The 18,356-nt window shown below is 60.2% G+C and overlaps 1 protein-coding gene across 7 annotated transcripts; it reads left to right on the forward strand.

Annotated features, from left to right (window-relative positions):
• The first annotated feature begins 1,998 nt into the window (after window positions 1–1,998).
• Window positions 1,999–8,818, forward strand: Cdc34 (cell division cycle 34, ubiquitin conjugating enzyme). 7 transcript variants are annotated; one of them, XM_078032130.1, is made up of 6 exons: window positions 1,999–2,375; window positions 2,730–2,786; window positions 4,442–4,528; window positions 4,638–4,735; window positions 5,141–5,275; window positions 5,355–5,489. In XM_078032130.1, exons 1-6 carry the CDS (start codon window positions 2,199–2,201, stop codon window positions 5,464–5,466), a joined length of 666 nt encoding a protein of 221 aa, XP_077888256.1. In that variant the 5' UTR covers window positions 1,999–2,198; the 3' UTR covers window positions 5,467–5,489. The 7 variants fall into 7 exon arrangements, with proteins under 7 accessions (XP_077888256.1, XP_077888265.1, XP_077888260.1 ...); XM_078032139.1 differs by lacking the exon at window positions 5,355–5,489 and adding an exon at window positions 8,227–8,471 and having other exon boundaries at window positions 2,004–2,375; XM_078032122.1 differs by lacking the exon at window positions 5,355–5,489 and adding an exon at window positions 8,223–8,818 and having other exon boundaries at window positions 2,015–2,375.
• Window positions 8,819–18,356: the final 9,538 nt, after the last annotated feature.

Here is an 18,356-nt window from a genome sequence, read left to right on the forward strand (position 1 = left end):
AGCGGTTTGTTCACAAGCTTGCTCACCCTCTGTCCAGAGCCCCCTAAGGCAGGGATCCCCAGCACCTAAGTTTTGTACACAAGAGGAAAAGGGAAGGAGGAAGAGAGTTAAATTACCACAAATTCCCACAAGTGGGTGCAGCACCTCTGACTCTGGCCCTCCTGCCTCCTCTCATGAGGACCCTGTGGTGACCCTGGGTCCCAATGACCAGGGTGACCCAGCTCAGGGTCCTTCGCTGATGCCACCTCAGAGCCCCTGCTGCCCCTGCATGGCAAATCCAGGAACACCAATGGGATTCTCAGCATCATCTCTGCCCTTGGGCTCAGCTTTCCTGCAGCTCCCCTTGTTCACAGGCCACAAGTGAAGAAGCCCTCCAACTTGGCCAAGGCAGGTCCCCAAGTTGCATCTCATTAGATGCCCAAGCCAGTCCCTGCAACCTGGGAGCGGGGACACTGATGGGACAACCTGGCCCTGCAGCTCGGGCTTGGTGTCAGTCTAAACCTTCAGTGCCCCCCCAAGGGAAGAGTGCTGTGGCAAAAAATGCCCCTGCTCATCACTCCAGGATGTTCCAGGGCCAGGAGCAGTCCTCTGCCTGCCGATGGGGGCGAGGGGTGTGGGGAGATTTGGGCAACTCAAAGGAAGAGCCAGGGTCAACTCCAACTATTGTCTACTGATGAGCTGCCTCACACCAACTCTGTGACAACAAGGACAGCCCACCTCAGAGAACGGGGTCCGTGAACACTCCACGCCCAAGAGGGCACACCAGGCAGGCAGCACTGACCTCCCAGGTTGTGGGGCAGAAGGGCCTGGGAGGAGGGCCAAGGGCAGCTCTGAGCAGCACGTGGAGCTGTCACTGACCAGGGCTTCCTTAGATTCCTCTGCCTACCTCACCTCTGATGTTTCCTTTCCCATTTCCAGCTGAGATGGCAGCTTCAGAGGGCAGGGACTGGACATGAGGGAGCCGCCCCCCACCCAGCCTGAGGCTTGCCACAGCTGCCCAATGCGCAGCACTTGTGCCAGCCACGTCATGAGAAGCCCCAGGCAGCAGGTCCTCCCTGCCAGAGGCTTGCTAAGCTGCCATTGCCACACCAAAGTCCAGGTGGCCAGGAGGTATCTGAACAGGACCCAGCAGGCCAGAGCTCAGGGTCAGTGGAGCCCAGGGTCAGGGGTCTGCTGGCCTCTTGAGCCCGGTTTGCCCCACCTCAGGGTCTTTGCAAGGCTGTTTCCCTTCATGCGCACTTCCTCCAGGTACCTCCTCGCTGCCTCTGGTCGTCGTCTCACGCAAGACTCAGGTGGGCTCAAAGAGGAGAGCACCACCAGTCATGGTCCAGGCTCCACCAGGTTGGGTGGAGGCCAAGGTGGGGTGTCAGGGTGGAGCCTAGGCTCCACGGGGATTTTAGGGGAGACCCTCAAGGTGGGGGATCAGGGTGGGTGCTCAGACTCCATCGAGGGGTCAGGGGGCCAGGCTCCATTAAGTAAGGAAAGGCCAGGCTCCGTCACGGTCGGGAGCCGGGGTCCACCAGGTGGGCCCTGGCGTGAATCGAGTGCAGAACCAAAGCTGCCAAGAGGATGCCCAATGGCTTCGCAGAAAGCCCGCGGATCGCCCGCTCGCTCCGCGCACCCCACCTCCTCCAGCCCCGAAAAGCAGGAGGGTCGCCCCCGCCCCCCGGCCCCACCCCCGCCAGGACGTCACAAAAAAGGCCCCCAGAGCCGCGGCGACCGCGCCAGACGGAGCAGCCCGCCTCCCGCGCACAGGCGTCCGCGGAGCTCGGCGGCGGCGCGGCTCGGCTCGGGCGGCAGCGCGAGCGCCTGCGCGGCGGGCGGCGGACTACGCTTCCCGGCGTGCCCCGCGGGCGGGCGGCGGACTGCGCTTCCCGGCGTGCCCCGCGGGCGGGCGGCGGACTGCGCTTCCCGGCGTGCCCCGCGGGCGGGCGCGCAGGCGCAGTCGGGGCCCGGCGTCGGCGCGCAGGCGCGGCGGGTGGGGCGCACGGGTCAGGCCGAAGCGGGCGGCGGCGCCGGCGGCGGCGCGGGTGGAGCGCTCGGGGGCCACGGGCGGCGGCGGCGGCGGCGGCGGCGTAGCGGAGGAAGGCGGCGGCTCCCCCCCGGCCAGCGCGCAGCCCGGCCCGTCCCGCGAGCTCGCGGCGGCCCCGCGTCCCGGCGCGCCCCCGGCCCCGGGATCTTCCGCCGCCGCCGCCGCCATGGCCCGGCCACTGGTGCCCAGCTCGCAGAAGGCGCTGCTGCTGGAGCTCAAGGGGCTGCAGGAGGAGCCGGTGGAGGGCTTCCGGGTGACGCTGGTGGACGAGGGCGACCTGTACAACTGGGAGGTGGCCATCTTCGGGCCTCCCAACACCTACTACGAGGGCGGCTACTTCAAGGTGAGCGGCGGCCGGCTCGGCGCCCCGCCCTGCCTTATGTAACCGGGTCTCGGCGACGCCGGGGCGGGGGCGGCGCGCCCCCGGGCGAGCTGCGGGAGCCGGGGCTGCTGGACGCCGCCAGCCTCGCAGGTCGAGCGGGCGGCTTCTGCGGTGTCGGGCTGCTCTCCGGGCACTTTTTTGCCCTCTGGTGGTTTAAGGATGAGCGGGTGCTTTTGCTGCTGGGAGCAGGGAGCCGAGGGCTGTCCCCCGGACTGTCAGATTCTGCCTTATGTGACAAAGAACATGGGCCACAATCAGGGCGGTTTTCTCCACCGAACCGATCTGAGCCTAGTCAAAGCTTTGGATTCTTCTAAGGGTCACAGGACCTTGTTCTGGAGCCAGCGGAGCAAGACTGGGGTCTCCCTGCCTAAGGTGGGAGCAGAAACCGGGACTGGTGGTGCACGGTTGTCTTCCCAGCTCCTCAGGATGGAGCCTGAGGCAGGAGAAGGGCAAGTGGAAGAGCGGGGACGTAGGTCAGTGGTAAAATGCTTGCTCTGGTATTCTCAGGGCCCCAGGATCAGTCCCCACTGTCACATACAAACAGAGAAACCAAAGCCCAGGTCCCCGCCGCCGGGTGAGGCCAAGACAGGTCTGTTTCCACTGTGGGTTGGTGTTTAACCAGGCCTGTCCAGTGAGTGAGGGCACCCGCCTTGTCTACTTGGGGGCAATTGCTGAGTTGGGGTCCCAGGTCTGAGGGCAGGGATGGGTAGGGGAACAGGTTTGAGTGTTCCTGCATCCCCACCCATGGAGCAGTCCAGTTTGAAAAGTCTCCAAGAGCACTTCATAGTTACAGCAGCACCCAGAATGGGGTAACACCCCGCCCTGAGGCCAGGCCAGGCTTCTGGGCAAGGCTGCAGTCAGGAAGGTTTTGGATCTCTGGCACTACCCACCAAACTGGCTGCAGGGCATTGTGGGTAGAGCCTCCAGGATTGGCTTTGGGGGAGAGTCCCATCTCTAGAGAAAGTTGTGTCAGGCTAGGGTCCTGTTTGCCACAGGTCTGTCCTCAGAAGCCAGTGTGGGACTAAGGTTTGCTCCCCTGTCTTGGGCATGGTTGGCTGGGGTGTGGGCAAAGACTTGTAAAGGGGATGTGGAAGTAGGGGACTTGTAAGGTGCCTAAGGCCACCATGGCTTCCTAGTCACTTCCTGTGGGGCATTCCTCTCAGCCCAGCCTCATCTTCTTAGGGACCAGGCCAGCCTGCTGCAGGCAATGCTCTAGCACCAGGAGCTGGAGAGGCTCCTCCCTTAGGCAAGGTCTCTCCTTCTGTGATCCTTGATTTGTGAAGTGGTAAAAGGGATCTCTAGAGATGCTTAGAGTAAAAGGTGCAGGGGATTAGTTGGGTGAGGCTCAAAATCCAGGCTTAGAAACCTGGCAGGAGTCTAGGGGTGCCTTGAAGTCTTGAGCAACTGTTGGGCAAGTGTCAGACCCAGATTCCAAGGTCACTCTGGCCTCAGCATGTTTTCCCTGGACATGGAGGCGTCCCTCTCCATAAGATTTCTAGCGGCCTAGTCTCCACCTTTGGAGCTCACAGCACCCCCAAGATGCTGGCCCCCCCAAACAAACATCAGCGATTCCTTTCTTACCTGCTGAGAGCCCAGAGGCAGGAGCAGCATCAGGGCCCTGGCCACAGGTGAGCAGCTCTGGCACTGGTGCAGGTGGCTCAGACCCTTGGCCTGAGTAGCCCTCAGAGAGGCAGTGACGATAAGTCTCCCAGAGACAGCCGAGCCGTGCTGGGCTGGGGCCACGAGTCTCCAGGTAACTGCCGCCCTGCCAGCCTCTGGCGTTCCCACATTCTCACCTGCACGTCATAGGGCTGGATCAGCCCAGGCAACCTCAAAGGCTTGAGGCAGCCTATGGTGGACATGGCTTTTGGCTTGACCCTAGGCCCACAAGAGACTGGGCAGTGAGCCCTGTTCCTCCTTGTCCATCGTGGGACACACTCCCCAGACACCCAGAGAGTGTCCTCTGAAATGGAACTCCGCCAGGGCCTAGCCCCCACTGAGCCACCCCTGCTGTTCCCACCCCACAGGCTCGCCTCAAGTTCCCCATCGACTACCCTTACTCTCCACCAGCCTTTCGGTTCCTGACCAAGATGTGGCACCCAAACATCTATGAGGTGAGCGCACACAAGCCTCGCACAGGCCTCTGCCTCCCCATGGTCACGGCTCTGGTGGAGCAGGCAGTGGGAGCCTGGCCAGGGCTAACCCGCTGTCTCCCTCACTCAGACAGGGGACGTATGCATCTCCATTCTCCACCCACCTGTTGATGACCCACAGAGTGGGGAGCTGCCCTCGGAGCGGTGGAACCCCACACAGAACGTCAGGTGAGGCTAGGCCCACCATGCAAGTCTGGTGGCACCTGTGCCCTGGACCGGCCCTGGGACACATGGGAAGAGGCGTCTGTGTCCGTAGTGCCTGTGGCACTGTGCTGTCCACCCAGAAACCAGACCCTGGGGAGATCCCAAGGCATCCTGCTGCTCACCCTGGGAGCCCCAGCTTGAGGGTGGGCTGCGGATGCTGTGTGTCTCTGAGGGCAGCCCTCAGTCTGCAAGCAGCCCCTATCCACTCCAGCTCCTGCTGCCTGGTGGTGCCCTGAAGTGTGAGCAGATCAGACAGTGCTCACAGGGGCCTCTAGGGGCTCCTGGGTTGAGGCCTCAGTAGTTGGGGCCTGAGAGAGATGGAAGTCTGGGTTCTGCAGCCACCGCACTCCAGTCCACTCGTCCCCCTAGGACCATCCTCCTGAGTGTGATCTCCCTGCTCAACGAGCCCAACACCTTCTCGCCGGCCAATGTGGATGCCTCAGTGATGTACAGAAAGTGGAAAGAGAGTAAGGGGAAGGACCGGGAGTACACGGACATCATCCGGTGAGCACGGGGCTCTGAACCCCAGAGTAGGGCCACCTGCTTCTGCTAACGAGGCTGACGAGTGCTTCCTGCCTTCTAGCCTGTTGGAGGCCACCTCTGCTCAGGGGCAGCAGTTGCAGATGGGGACACCAACCCCAGTCAGAAGTGTCCAGCCAGTTCAGCCCAATTTCTGGCCTCTTCTTTGTTTTTGAAAACATGGTGTATTTTTTCCTTCTTTGTGTCACAGAAAAGTGTGGTGTGTGAGCACATGTGTCCACATGGCCCACATGGCGTGTGTGTCTGTGTGCACTGTGGCATACAGTGTGAAGGCCCCATTCCCAGCATTCAGGAGTTCCTAGTGTCTCATCGCTTGGTGACTCAGCCCTGATGTGCCTGGTCCTTCCTGCACCCCACCAGGGCAGCACTCTCCCTGGGACAGTGGCCTCTGCTGCTGTGGTCCTTGTAGGTGGGTCCGCCAGGCAAGTCAGGTGCTGCAGACTCGCTGAAGGCCCAGCAGGCCTACGGTCTGCTGCTCGCTGGCACTCACAGCCACGGACAGCTTGCCAGGCGGGGCTGCGTCCCAGTGGCTCTCTACCTGCTCCGATCTCCTCTGAGTCAAGAGGTGACTCTACAAAAGAAGTAGTTTCTTGGGGAGTTGTGGGGACCTGTCAGGTGAATGGGGCTCAGGGACCTCCTCTCTGTCTGTTTTCTTGCTGTCTGTCGTCACTCCTCAGCAGGGTTTCTCAGTCCTTGCTTTGGTGTTCGTGGAACACGAGTCCTCACATCCTGGCCAGGTGCTCTGCCACCAAGCTGCCCCAGCCCTACTGGCTCATTTTTTGATTGAGTTAATCCTTTTCTGTGTCTTTTCTTTTCTCAGAAATGTGGAGTGCAGGGCTGGGGCTACAGCTCAGTTGGTAGAGTGCTTTCCTTGTGTGCACAAGGCCTTGAGTTCAGTCTCCTGCAACACACAAAAAAAAAAATGGAATATGGAATGCCTCCCTTGTGTGTCATCCTTGCACAAGAAGTGTGCCAATTTCCTCCGTTGTTCCATTTTTATTGTACATTGCTGCCAAAGAAAGCACTTGAAACACTTTTCAACTTATTCTTTTTAGTAATTATTTTATTTATCTTTATGCTGTGTTAAGGATTGAACCCGGTGCCTGACATGCCAGGCAGGAACTCCGCCAGTGAGCCACAGCTCCAGCCCTCAACTTGCTATTTATCTTTGTGTTTTGTGGAGCTGGAGATTGAACCAGGGTTCTCACTTTTGCTGGGCAAACATCTAATTTGCTTTTTAATTTAAAATAGTAGCTTGGGGCTAGGAATACAGCTTAGTTGCTTGCTTTCATGCACAAGGCCCTGGGTTCAAGCCCCAGCACCACCAAAAAAAATAGCTTGGCACAGTGCCCACGCCTGTAATCCCAGAGGCACATGAGGCCAAGACTCGAGGATTGCAAATTCCAGGTCATCCTGGGCAGCTTAGCGAGGCCCTAAGCAACTCAGGAGATCCTGTCTAAAAAGGCTGGGCATGCAGCTCAGTGGTGGAGCACCCCTGGCTTCTATTCCCAGTGCTGCCAGAACAGAAAACAAGCTGGCGTTGTGGTTGGGAGGTGCCACTTTCATGTGATGAGACTCTTGGAGCCAGGTGTATGTATACCTGTCCCCACTGACCAGGAGTCTTCTGGGTCAGTGAGGCACCATCTCAAACACACTGACCCTTGGTGGACTGGCACTTGGACCTGCTCCTCTGCAGAGGCCTGCTGCCCCACAGTCCACACAGAGCTGCCTGCCCACCTGACCCTAGCACTGCTGCTGCCCTTAGCCCTACCCTGAGCCAGGCAAGACGCCACACTCTGCACTTGTAGCTAGCCCCCGGGTAGTCACACACACAACAAGGGCTCCTCCTTTCTGTCCCCTTCTTCCCAGTGCTTGGTCTGTCCTCTGCTGCCCTGGCACTTCCTGTGAGCAGAATGCCTTGAACTTGAAATGCTGCACCCATGGTGTTTCACATGGGTGCCACGTGCTGCCACGTGCTCCTAATGAGCTGGACAGTTGTTCTGGGCAGCTGTGCCAAAGCTGTGGTAGCCACCAACCTCTACTGGCCATCTGAGAGGCACCCCTGCAACACCTGCCCTCAGAGGTGCCCGTACTCTTGGCACCTCTTCCCTGCCACCTCCTACACAGTCCCAGAGCAGAGATGAGAGCCAGACTGTTTTCATCCCTCAGAACCCCGTGGGCCACTGTGCCCACCTGGGACTGTAGTCACTGTTCTCTGCCTGCTGCTGGCTCTGACTACATCTTTAGGCCTCAGAGAGCTTGTGTCCTGCTGGGTTCTGCAGGACAGGCAGGAGAGCCCTGGCTGGTGCCGGGAAGGCCCAGAGCTGCTGGCACAGTGCCCTCCCACCCTCCTGCAATGCCCACGGGAGAGGCCTGAGCCAGGTGCAATGTCTGTCCTAACATGCAGACACAGGTGGCCAAGACCGGGCTCAGTTCCTCCCCCATGGTCCCTGTTCCTGTGCGTCTGCGTCTTCTCTACGAGCTGTAGGCTAGAGGCTGGGGTCAGCATCTGCCTGTGCCACACCGTTCCCTGTGTAAACCCGCACCCCGAGCAGCCCTGGCACTTCCTGATGGCCAGGGTGTCCAGTCCCACTATTGGCACTGCAGCCGTGCTCCTGCCTGGCACCACGTCCTGGGGTCGGGTGGGTTGGGTGGTGTGTAGTGCAGGGCGTGCGGAACCTGGGTGTGGCCTGGCATGAGCACAGCACAGAGCTGAGGCTGGCCACCGAGTCTCCCTGTGTCTGTGGCCCTGGATGGCCCTGAAGCCAGCTTCTGTGGGCAGAGGCTGCGTGCTGTGCCCGGTGTCCCTGGCATGGCTCCCACTGGCTTCCTGTTCTGCAGTGTAGCCCTGATGTGCCATGGGGGGGTGGGCCAGGATCAGAGCAGCCCCTCATCCCTCCTGTCCCCCCAGGAAGCAGGTCCTGGGGACCAAGGTGGACGCAGAGCGCGATGGCGTGAAGGTGCCCACTACGCTGGCCGAGTACTGCGTGAAGACCAAGGCGCCGGCGCCCGAGGAGGGCGCGGACCTGTTCTACGAGGACTACTACGAGGACGGGGAGGTGGAGGAGGCAGACAGCTGCTTCGGGGACGACGAGGATGACTCGGGCACCGAGGAGTCCTGACACCTCGTCCACCGAATAAACTCTGAGATTTTACCTCATGGGACGGACGCTGGCTCTCTCGACAGGCTACCTCACGGCACTGCCTTGCCCTGCTCTGGGCGGCGCGTTTGGGTGTCCTTCCTTCCCTGTGCGGTTCTGGGTTCTCCTCGCTCCAGAGAAGAGCCGGGCTTGGGCTTGCCGGCCCCCTCCTGGGATGGCAGAGCCAGCAGAGCCGCAGCAGCCAGGGTCGTGGGCGGGCCCCGTCCAGCAGCTTCGAGGCTGGGGTCCTAGCTCCTGGATGGACGGACTGCTTTGAGGTCACTCCTTTCTGCTGTGGTTTGTTTGAAATCTAAATAAAACTGCCTGCGAGGAGGCAGACCACTCCTCCTTCAGGGAGGCACCAGGGCCAAGGTCATCACACTGCTGGTCCCTTTGCCTCCACAGTGGGCCAAGGAGGGGTGGGTCAGAGCCATGTCCCTGGGCCTGATGGTCACCTCTCCACCTAGGAGATGGGGTAGCCAGGGAACCCCCCAGTTGCCTTTGAGGGAAAGGGCCCCATCCACAGAAGCCAGTGGCCCTTCCTGGACGCTCAGGGCCCAAGGTGGACTCTGCTGCTTCCCAAGGGTGCCTCTCACACTGGTGGCAAGTGGGACACTGCTGGTCTTGTGTCTGTGCAACTGAAAGGCCCAGAATGGCTGGACTCAGGAATTGGACTCGCTGACCTTGGAATTGCTTGGATGCCCAGGGTCAAGGGTATATGCCTGGACCCAAGTGGGCACAGTGCGGTAGGCCCTGGACCGCACTGCTGGTGGGTGCAGCTTTGCCACTTGTTTGCTTTTGTTTGCTTGGGTTTTATTTTGGACAGTACTGGGAGTGGCCCAGGGCCTCGTGCTTTGTAGCATGCTCTCGGTCCTGGGTTCAGTCCCTAATACTGCCCAAAATGGGGCAGGGTGTCTCACTAAGTAGCCCAAGCTGGTTTCAAACTTACAGTCCTTCTGCCTCAGCCTCTTGAGTTGCTAAGGTGATGGAGGTGGCCACTGTGCCTATGAATTTCCTGTTCAAAACTTGCTTTTTTTTTTTTTGGTACTGGGCATTGAATCAGGGCACTTTATAAAGCTGTGTCCCCAGCACTTTTTAATCATGTGAAGCTGGGTCTCACCCCATTGCCCAGGCTGGTCTTGAACATAGTCTTCAAGCCTTCTGAGTGGCTGAGTGACGGGCAGGTACAGGCCCTGCGGCATCTGACCCTGTGGTGTGCTGCAGCCAGGCACAGCCCCTGCCTGCTGCCCCCCCTGCCTGCTGCCCCTTCCACTGGGAGCCAGTCACAAGGGAGGGGTGGGGAGTGGGTGTTAACAAGAGGACAGTTTGGGTTTGGGCAGAAGCGTTGGAGGTGGGTGGTGGGCATACTACAGAGCTTTCCCGTACAAAACGGGGAACTGTGTGTGTTACCACAAAAATAAGGAGAGGCCTGAGGTGTGGCTCAGGCAGAGTTCTCCTGAGTGCAGCTGCACCAGGCCCTGGGCTCCATCCCCAGCACCAAGGAGGAGTCACTCTGAAGCCTGACCGCACAGACGAGGTGGGGATTGGAGCACTGTATTAAACCATAAGGAAGTTTGGTAGTCTCACAGTTTTGTCTTCAAGTTCCTGTCCTTTAGAAACCCCTTCTAAAATGTTCTGGGTGAGGTAAGGCTGGAGGTGGAGAGATGTCAGCTGTGTGCAAGGGCAGGGCAGGGCAGGGCTGTGGGCAGGTGAGATGGGAGACAGGCCCCGTGCTCTGGCACTCCAGAGGGGGTCGTGGGTGGAGGGGGTGCCGAAGATTGGAGGAAGCCCAGGCCTCAAAGGTTCCAGGGCAGTGGGCGACTTAGCAAGACCCATAGCAACATGGTGAGACCCTGTCTCAGAATGGGCTGTGGCGCTCACCTAGCATGCTTGAGGCCCTGGGTGGCTCTGGAAAGGATGCCGCAGCAGGTCCTGATTTGGAACAGCACGTCCGGAGAAATCAGGCCGTGCTGGAGAGTGCCTTCTCCAACTTTCTCCTGAGTAGGAGTCTCATGTTTGGGGGGCTGCAGAGCTCTGGGTGGGGATTCTGCATCCTCCCTTCCTGACCTGCTGCAGGGCCGCCTGGAGCTCAGGCCTGCTCTCAGTGTCCACCCCCTGCCCCCAAGGCGCGCTGCCCTCCAGAGCTGTGCATGAACCTGGGTTTCTGCACCATGGCTGGCTCCTGCGGCTCTGCTGCTGTGCTTCAGTGTTTTCTCCAGGACACCTTGGTCTTGGCACCGGCCAACAGGGCTGCATGATGCTATGAACTATCAGCCCCTGCTCAGGGCTTGCTGCTGCCCGGGGTGTCCTTCACAGCAGACAAGTCGAGGGCCTCTCACCTCCCCTGGGATCTGGGTGACACACTGTCCTTCCAGTCTCCCCCACGCCCAGGCTGTGTGGGGCAGGAATGCACCGAGCCCCCAGGTTCTCGCCATGCATGTGGCAGGAGTTGGTGCTTTTGCTTGGCCACTTGGTGACAGGATGCACACTGGCTTTCTCCATGGTGAGAACCACAACATCTTCATTGTCTGAAGGGGGCTGGGCCCCAAAAGCTGCCAACCACCTGTCCTGGGAGACTAGGCTGTCTCTGCACCCTCCCAGCAGGCCTTGGAGGCAGGCTTGGAATGAAGCAACCCTGCAGGAGGGCAGAGCTGCTGCCACGCTGTCAGCCAGCCTCCACACCACAGGCTGGGCCCACACCTGGTGCTGCCAGGGTTGACGCGGAGCAGGGTGGCTGGTACGTGCTCCAGAGGCCAGGCTGGCTGGAGGAGGGTGGCTCTTAAATGAGCAGGAGACCTACTGGATGGGTGCACACAGGGATCCTTTCATCTAGCACCCATCATCCTATAAGTTATCTGTCCATCCACCATCCATCCGTTCACCACCCATTACCCATCCATCCACCACCCGCCCACCACCCATCCATCCACCCTTCGCTGCGTGCTTGTTGAGTGCGCACTTCTCTAGGCCTGTTGGAAACAGGATGGACCTGGGGCCTACCCTCATGTTGACTCTAGGACAAGGGGCTATTATCAGCATTCCTGTGTGACACAGTGTCTGCACCAGTCCTGGGAAGGAAGAGAGCCAAGTAGGGGTGGAGCGTGATACCTGGTGTTTGGGAACTCCCACGAGAAAGTTGAGGAGACCCCAGGTAAGGAGGCCAGACCTAGGGCCTCCAGGGGAGCCCTCCTGCAGGCCGAGTCCCTTGTGGGAGAAGGAGCAGCAGGGCCTCAGGGGCCCTAAGGTGGGGCTGCGTGGGCCCGAGGGGTCATGGGGAGGTGGGATTTCTAGAGCCTCTAGAGCAGTACTGGGGATTGGATCCAGGGGAGCTCTAGAACTGAGCTACACTATTGTCAGAGTCTTGCTCAGCTGTTGGGGCTGGCCTCGGCTTCCCGGGTCATTGGGATTACAGGCGTGCTCCACTACACCTGGCCACTGATGGGGTCTGGGCAGTGGAGCCTGTGATGGGGAATGGGGTCCAGGGCAACCCCTGTGTGTTCTGCTGGAGTTTCAAGGGACACTGGGAATTTCATTAGAATGGTGAATTTGGGGTCTGAGGCCTCCAAGCTTCGGGTGGGGCAGGATACATCTAGCCTTAACCTGACCATATCTGTTCCCCTTCCCCGTAGGCAACACATTTGACACCAAAATTATTGGGAATTGAAAGGCCACCACCCCCACTCAGGCCTACACATGGCTTCACTGCAGAAAGCTGGCACCCGCCTGTGTTGGGGGGTCCTTGTGTACCCCACCTTGGGGGTTGACAGCTGCCCACTGTCTAGTCAAGCCAGAAGTACCCCTGCCCCACCTCTCTGCCAACCTAGACATCCCAAAGTCCCAATATCCAGCTGCAGGGCATCCTGAGACACAAGCAAACAAGGGTGCTCCTTCCCCTCCCTAGAGGCAGCTTGGGCTGCAGGTTCCTGGGGTGTTTCAGCTGGAACAAGAAGCACAGGAAGGTCTGGGCCTTCCAACTGGATTGATTTGGGCCACCTGTCAAGTTTAGGAATGTGTTTGACACCTGTGGCCACAAGGATAGAGCTGACCTACCTGCCTAGTGGCAAAACACAAGAAACTGGTCCCTGTTGCCATTGAGAAGCCACTAAATAAACCCTCCTGGTGCTGCCCTGCCTCTGGAGTAGCCAGTAATTAAAATCCCAAAACCGAAGTGCAAAAGAGGATCTGTTGGCTCATGTAACTGACAAGTCTATGAGGAGGTCTAACTTCAGGTGTAGCTTGATCCAGGTGCAACTTGATCCAGTTGCTCATGGGAGGCCCTGGTCTCAGTGCTGCCCTTTCCCACTGGCCACATTCTTTCATGTAGCACCAAGGATGCACCTGCAAGTCCTGCAGAAAAAGCTTGTTTCTCTAGTTTACGCAGATTTATGAGGATTGGCACACATTGACCTTGGAACAAATAACTGTAGAGGTGCAGTCCTGGGCGAGGGAGTTCCCGGGGTGGTCTGGGGCATGGAGGGTGGCACTTCTGGATGCTCAGGAGTGGGGAACGGCTTCCTGGAAGCTGTGGAGACAGGTAGGACCCTCGCAGGACCTGCTGGGGATGGACAAGGCGGGCTGGTCATCTACACCCTGGCTCCTGCTGCCTCAGGATGGAGCTACTGAGGCTGTGCTGGGGCTGCATGACCTTTGCAGCCCACGCCTCGCCTTCCACAAAAGGTGGACGCCAGCACCCTGCCCGTGTGCCGGCTCCAGCTGGGAATGCCTCATGCTGCTGAAGTGCTGGGGTGGCAGGCCTGACACAGCTCGTCTGCCTGTGGCCCCCCTCACCTGCTCCTCTTCCCCATCGTTGGACAGGGAGGTGCGGCCCAGCAGCGTCGTCCAGCCCCTGGCCTTGCCACAGAGCACCAGGCGGTGAGAGCAGGAGTGCCGTGCAGTGTGACCAGCTGGAGGCTGACACCAGGGCGGCCACCTGGCCCACACACACACTGCAGGAGCTGGAGCCCTGTTTGCTGTGTGCCCAGATGTGCAACAGGAGCCTCTCTGGCGTGGCAGCTTCACCCCTGGCCCGCCTCCTCCGCTCAGTGGCCGGCTCTCTGAACCAAGCCTACTGCAGGGTGACCATGCAGCGGGCAGGGGCAGCTTAGCCTGACAGAAGGCCCACAGGCTCCTGACTGCACCCACCTCAGCCTGTGGCCAGGGCAGCAGCTGGGCCAGCCCCTCGCGTGTTCTCTGGGGACCCTGGAAGTGGGACTAGCATTGACCCCATTTCTCAGATGCAGAAACTGAGACCCAGAGGGGTTAAAGGAGCTGGCCGGGGCACGTATTAGGGAGCAGCAAAGGGGACCAGGGCACAGGCCAGGGCATGTGCAAGACCATGGGACAGGAAAGAAGGGGAGAAGAATGCTCCTGGCCTGGGAGTGGCCCCTTGGTGCCTCTCAAGCCCCACTGGACTTGCTCCCGACAGAGGTCAGATGCTCACAGGGGCTCTCCCACCGCCAGCAGGCAGACTGGCGCGTCTCTGGTGTGAGGCCAAGGCCGGGTGCATTGAGTCCTGTCCTTTAGCTCTAAGACCTGAACCAGCATCTTCAAGCCTCCTGTGGCTTCTGCCATGGCCCCTATGTGTCCTGGATCAGGAGGGTCATCAGCCACTGGCCATCCTGGCCCCTGATGTGGCACTCCAGTTGACCAGATCCCTCCGTGGCAGACCCTCCCCTCAGGGTTCAGGGAGGGACGTAGCGGTTGGAGACGGCACATCCGCAGGACCGATCCACAGTGGTTCTTCATCCACTGAACTGGGCAGCGAGGTGCCGGGCCACACTGCCATCGCAGCAGCTCAGAGGCAGCAGGAGCCAGGGTGTAGAAGTGCCACCCTCCATGCCCCAGACCACCCTGGGAACTCCCTCGCCCAGGTAGGAGGGTGGGAGTTCAAGGTCGGCCTGGGCCACTTCTCAAGGCCGTGTCTCAAAAGATGAAAGGGGGTGGGGATACAACTCACATTCAAAAATAAATAAATACATAAACCCAGGGCAGGGAGCAGCTCAGCAGTAGAGCACCTCCCTGCGCACGTGAGCCCTGGGTGCACTCCAGCACGGGAAAGTGGTAGGGAGACGAAGGCCCACCCCACCGCAGCTGCAACCTGGGAAAGGGAGGGGTACCTCCCCAGCCTCTCCCAGGAGGGCGTGAGGGTGGGGGCACCTGAGCCAGCAGGGGGCAGTGCTGACCGGCCAGCACACTGTGTGCACTGCGGGTAGGGAGCCTGGGCAGGTGTCCCAGAGTCTTGCACTTCACTCACACGGTGATTGGGTACAAGTCACAGGCCCGGCTGCCAAGCCACGCAGCCTGCGCAGCAGTGGGTTTCAGCACATCCTCCCAGTGCAGCTGCACCTCATCTAGTCAGAACACTCTTCGCCCCAGAAGGAAGCCCGGCCCCCATCCCTCCAGCCTGCCCTGCGGGTCCGCGTCCATCTCTGGACTCCCCTGTCCCAGACATCTCCTGTCACTGGCTCACACACTGTGGCCTTGTGCGTCTGCTTCTCACTGAGCACAGTCCTCAGTCCATCCATGCTGCAGCAATGTGGGAGCCTCACTCCACTCCAGGAGAGAAACACACTTTCTCCTACTCTTCCTGGCTCTTGGGGCTATGAATTAAATTTCCGTAAAGTGCATTAACAGGAGAAAAGCCCTTCCAGATGCACAGGCGTAAGTCCCACAGAAACACCGACTCCACAAAGGCACCGACCCAGCTTTGTGCCACCCTGAGCTACAGGAAGGATTGGGGCATTTGAGGGTGGGGGATATGCAGGCCTCAGGGGTGATGTGCTCATGTGTGGGAGGCTGAGGCCAAGGGTCCCCTGGGCCAGGAGTTCAGGGCCAGCCTGGCAACAGCGAGGCTCCATCTCCAAAGCAGCATCCTCTGAGCACCTGCTGCTGCTGTTCCTCGGAGGCACGTGTGCCTTTGAAGGAAGCAGCTCTTCAGAGCTGTTCCTCCGTCTGAGGAATCAGCAGAACCACCAGAAACATGCCAAAGTGTTGAGGGTCAGAACTACAGTGCTTAATGCTCTACTGGTTCTGTCTTGTTTTGGTGCCAGGGCTGGAACCCAGGGCCTATTACAGGCTAGGCAGGTAGTTAACCCTGAACCACACCTAACCCCAGTCTTAATTTTTTTTTTTTTTGAATTTTGAGACAAGGTCTGCTAACTTGCTGAGGCTGGCCTCCAACTTGGCTTCTCCTGTTTTGGCGTCCCAAGTTGCTGGGATGACAGGTGGCCCCTGCAACTTATCTTTGGGTTGGGCACTTCACCCCAGAGGTCCAGGCATGGGCAGGACTCACTCTCTCCCAGGCTCCAGGCCTCTCTGGCCTGTGGCCACATCACTCCAGAAGGCTGGGCTTGAAGGCCAAGCGCAGGAAGCTGTTCTTGTTTGCAGCGGTTGGTGCTGGGGCTGGAACCCAGGTCCTCCCTCACCCAGGTCCTGAAGCTGGCTTCATGGAAAAGGCTCAAAAAAGCAGAAACAAAAAGAAGTGGGCTGCCCAGTGGGACAGGCAGGGCTGACCTGGGGGAGCAGCGGGCTAGCTGGCACCAGCTGATCTCAGGCCTGCTTCTGTGGAGGAAGGAGAGGGACTTTGGTGCCATGCTGGCAGGACTTGGCTGTCAGGAATCCAGCTGTGTCCCAGGGACAGATGTCCCCTGGGGCCCCTCCCTAGAGTCAGCAGGTCGGTCTGTGCCTCTGGCTGCACAGAAGTGCACGTGGGAGGCAGAGTCCTGTCTCCTGCAGTCCCATCTGGAGAAGCCCGTCCTGAGCCTCCCTGGACTGCAGGCCGGCCAGCCTCCCTGTGCTTCTCTGCCCTGCACCTGCCCCCGGGGAGCCAGGCTCTGGTGGCCCTGGCCTGCTCAGGACGTGCTCAGGCAGGGCCCTAGAGAGCCTGGGAGGTGGAGGCAAGGCTTCCTCACAGCCTCCTGTCCCCCGGTCTGGGGCAGCTCCAGCTGGACTCAGATCAGTGGGGCCAGGCCTGCGCCTGCCACCGCCCCAGAGGCTGCTTATCTCTGGCCTCCTCAGCTGTTCCTTCCTGGTCCAGGAATGTCCCCACCCCACCCTGAGCCCAGGCCTGGAGCCCAGAGAGAAGTGAGCCACGGTGCCGCTGCTCCCCAGGCTGTTGCCCTGGGGACAGGAAGGTGCTGGCCCCTCCCCACCGGGGACCCAGACCCTTCCAGTGGTTTCCCAGGGCACACAGAGGACACCCCACCTCCACCTGGACCGGAGGACGTCAGCTGGGAGGAGAGGCCATGGGTGTCCCAAAGCTGCCCTCCCAAGCAGCCTCAGGCTCTGACTCCAGACCACAGACTCGGGCCCTGAGACAGGCAGCCTTGCCCAGGGGCCTGCCTGGACCGGCTGGCTGGAGAGGTGGCCAGCAGGCTGGTGTCAGCCACAGCTGGCCCCTGCAGAGCCAGCCGCCTCTGCTCCCCTCGGCGAGGTGCACCGAGGTGGGGTCCCGGCCTCAGCTTCCTTTGCCAGCCCCAGTGTCGGACGGGGCCTCGGGTTCTGGGTTTCGCTCAGTCCTAGAGGCCCCTCGAGGAGGTGCGGCTGGGGGTGGGGCTGGCGCCCCCAGAGGCTCCAGGCCCGCGCTGCCCACCTCCCGGCTCCGGGCCCTCCAGGACTTCCCAATGGTGGCACTGCTCCAGCCTCTGCCTCTGTCTTCAGGCGGCTTCTCCTTTGGATGTGTGTCTCCTCTCCTGTCCTCACATCCGGGGCCACCCCGATCTAGGAGGGTCTCACCCTTCACTTAATCACATCTGCAAAGCAGAGTCATGGGCCAGGCTCTGGGAGCCTAGTTTGGGGGCCCCATGCAGCCCACCAGGTCCTTCTCTCTTCTGCTGGATTCTCCCTGTTTGACCCCTGCCTCTCGCAGGCCCCTGACAACTGAGCCATCTAGTCACAACATCCATCAGGCCAGGATCCTGCCCTGCTCCAAGACCTGCTAGGGCTCCCCAGTGCCCTCAAATAAAATCCACACTCCTCCCTACAATCCCCGAAAATCCTCTAGAACCTCTGGAAATTGCTTGGGATTCAAAGCCCCGACTCTAATGAAAATGCACACAGAAGAGTCGGTCCAGAGGCCACGGCTGCAGAGGAACCACTTGAGGAGAAACCCCAGACGCTGCCCATGCATGTCCTCGTGGATGTGGTCTGCACCCTCCCTGGGCGGGCCAGGCTGGTCTCCCAAAATGCTTTGGGATCCGCCTTGATGGCTGCCTCCCACACCCATGGTCAGAAGATTGGCACTGCTGAGAAGCCTCGAAACAGGCACTGCTGGTGGACACGTGCGCGGAATGACCAGCTCACTAAAGGAGACACTGCAGAGAGGGCAGGAGCCATTCTGCGTGTTCTAGCTGGTGAGGAGCCCTGGGTCCTGTTGGAGGTGCCCTTGGGAAGCCCACAGATGGAAAGGGTCCAGGTGGTTTCAGACCTGTCGGCAAGGGGCCGAAAACCCCTGGAATCATCCCTCAGATATCTGCCGGGGAACCCACTGACAGTCATCAGCCAGAAAGTTCTCGAGGGTGGCTCTGGTAGGAAGAAGCAGCCGGATGGTACCCTGGCTGCAAACCGCCACGGCCCCACTGGTGAGGGGGCCCAGAAGCAGACACTGGGAAGGTGCCTCACGGAGGTGTTCACTGCTGCTCCTGAGCTGCCCCTCTTCAGTACCCGGCCCTCCCTCGGGCTGTCCCGTGAGAGCAGGTCCCAGAGATGATGCCGGCAGGCTCTGCCCATCTCTGAGGCTTACCCAACAGGCTGCGGTACTCGTCAGGAGTCTCTGTGGCTCCGTGGATGCTGGGTCTGGCCGGAGCCCAGTCCTGGTGAGGATGGGTCTTTTGGTGGCGGCTCCTTGGCTGCTTCACCAGTCACAGAAACAGGCTGGTGATGTGTCATTTCCGTCACGGAGGGACAGA

The sequence above is a fragment of the Ictidomys tridecemlineatus genome, chromosome 2, assembly GCF_052094955.1.
Source record: "Ictidomys tridecemlineatus isolate mIctTri1 chromosome 2, mIctTri1.hap1, whole genome shotgun sequence".
In the NCBI taxonomy this organism is placed as follows: domain Eukaryota; kingdom Metazoa; phylum Chordata; class Mammalia; order Rodentia; family Sciuridae; genus Ictidomys; species Ictidomys tridecemlineatus.

Excerpts from the sequence above, each read along its gene's own strand:
- Cdc34 (XM_078032122.1), top strand. The coding sequence starts at position 2,199 with ATGGCCCGGCCACTGGTGCCCAGCTCGCAGAAGGCGCTGCTGCTGGAG. Across the intron at positions 4,736-5,140 it reads AACCCCACACAGAACGTCAG|GACCATCCTCCTGAGTGTGA; the intron begins GTGAGGCTAGGC and ends TCGTCCCCCTAG. Across the intron at positions 5,276-8,222 it reads GAGTACACGGACATCATCCG|GAAGCAGGTCCTGGGGACCA; the intron begins GTGAGCACGGGG and ends CTGTCCCCCCAG.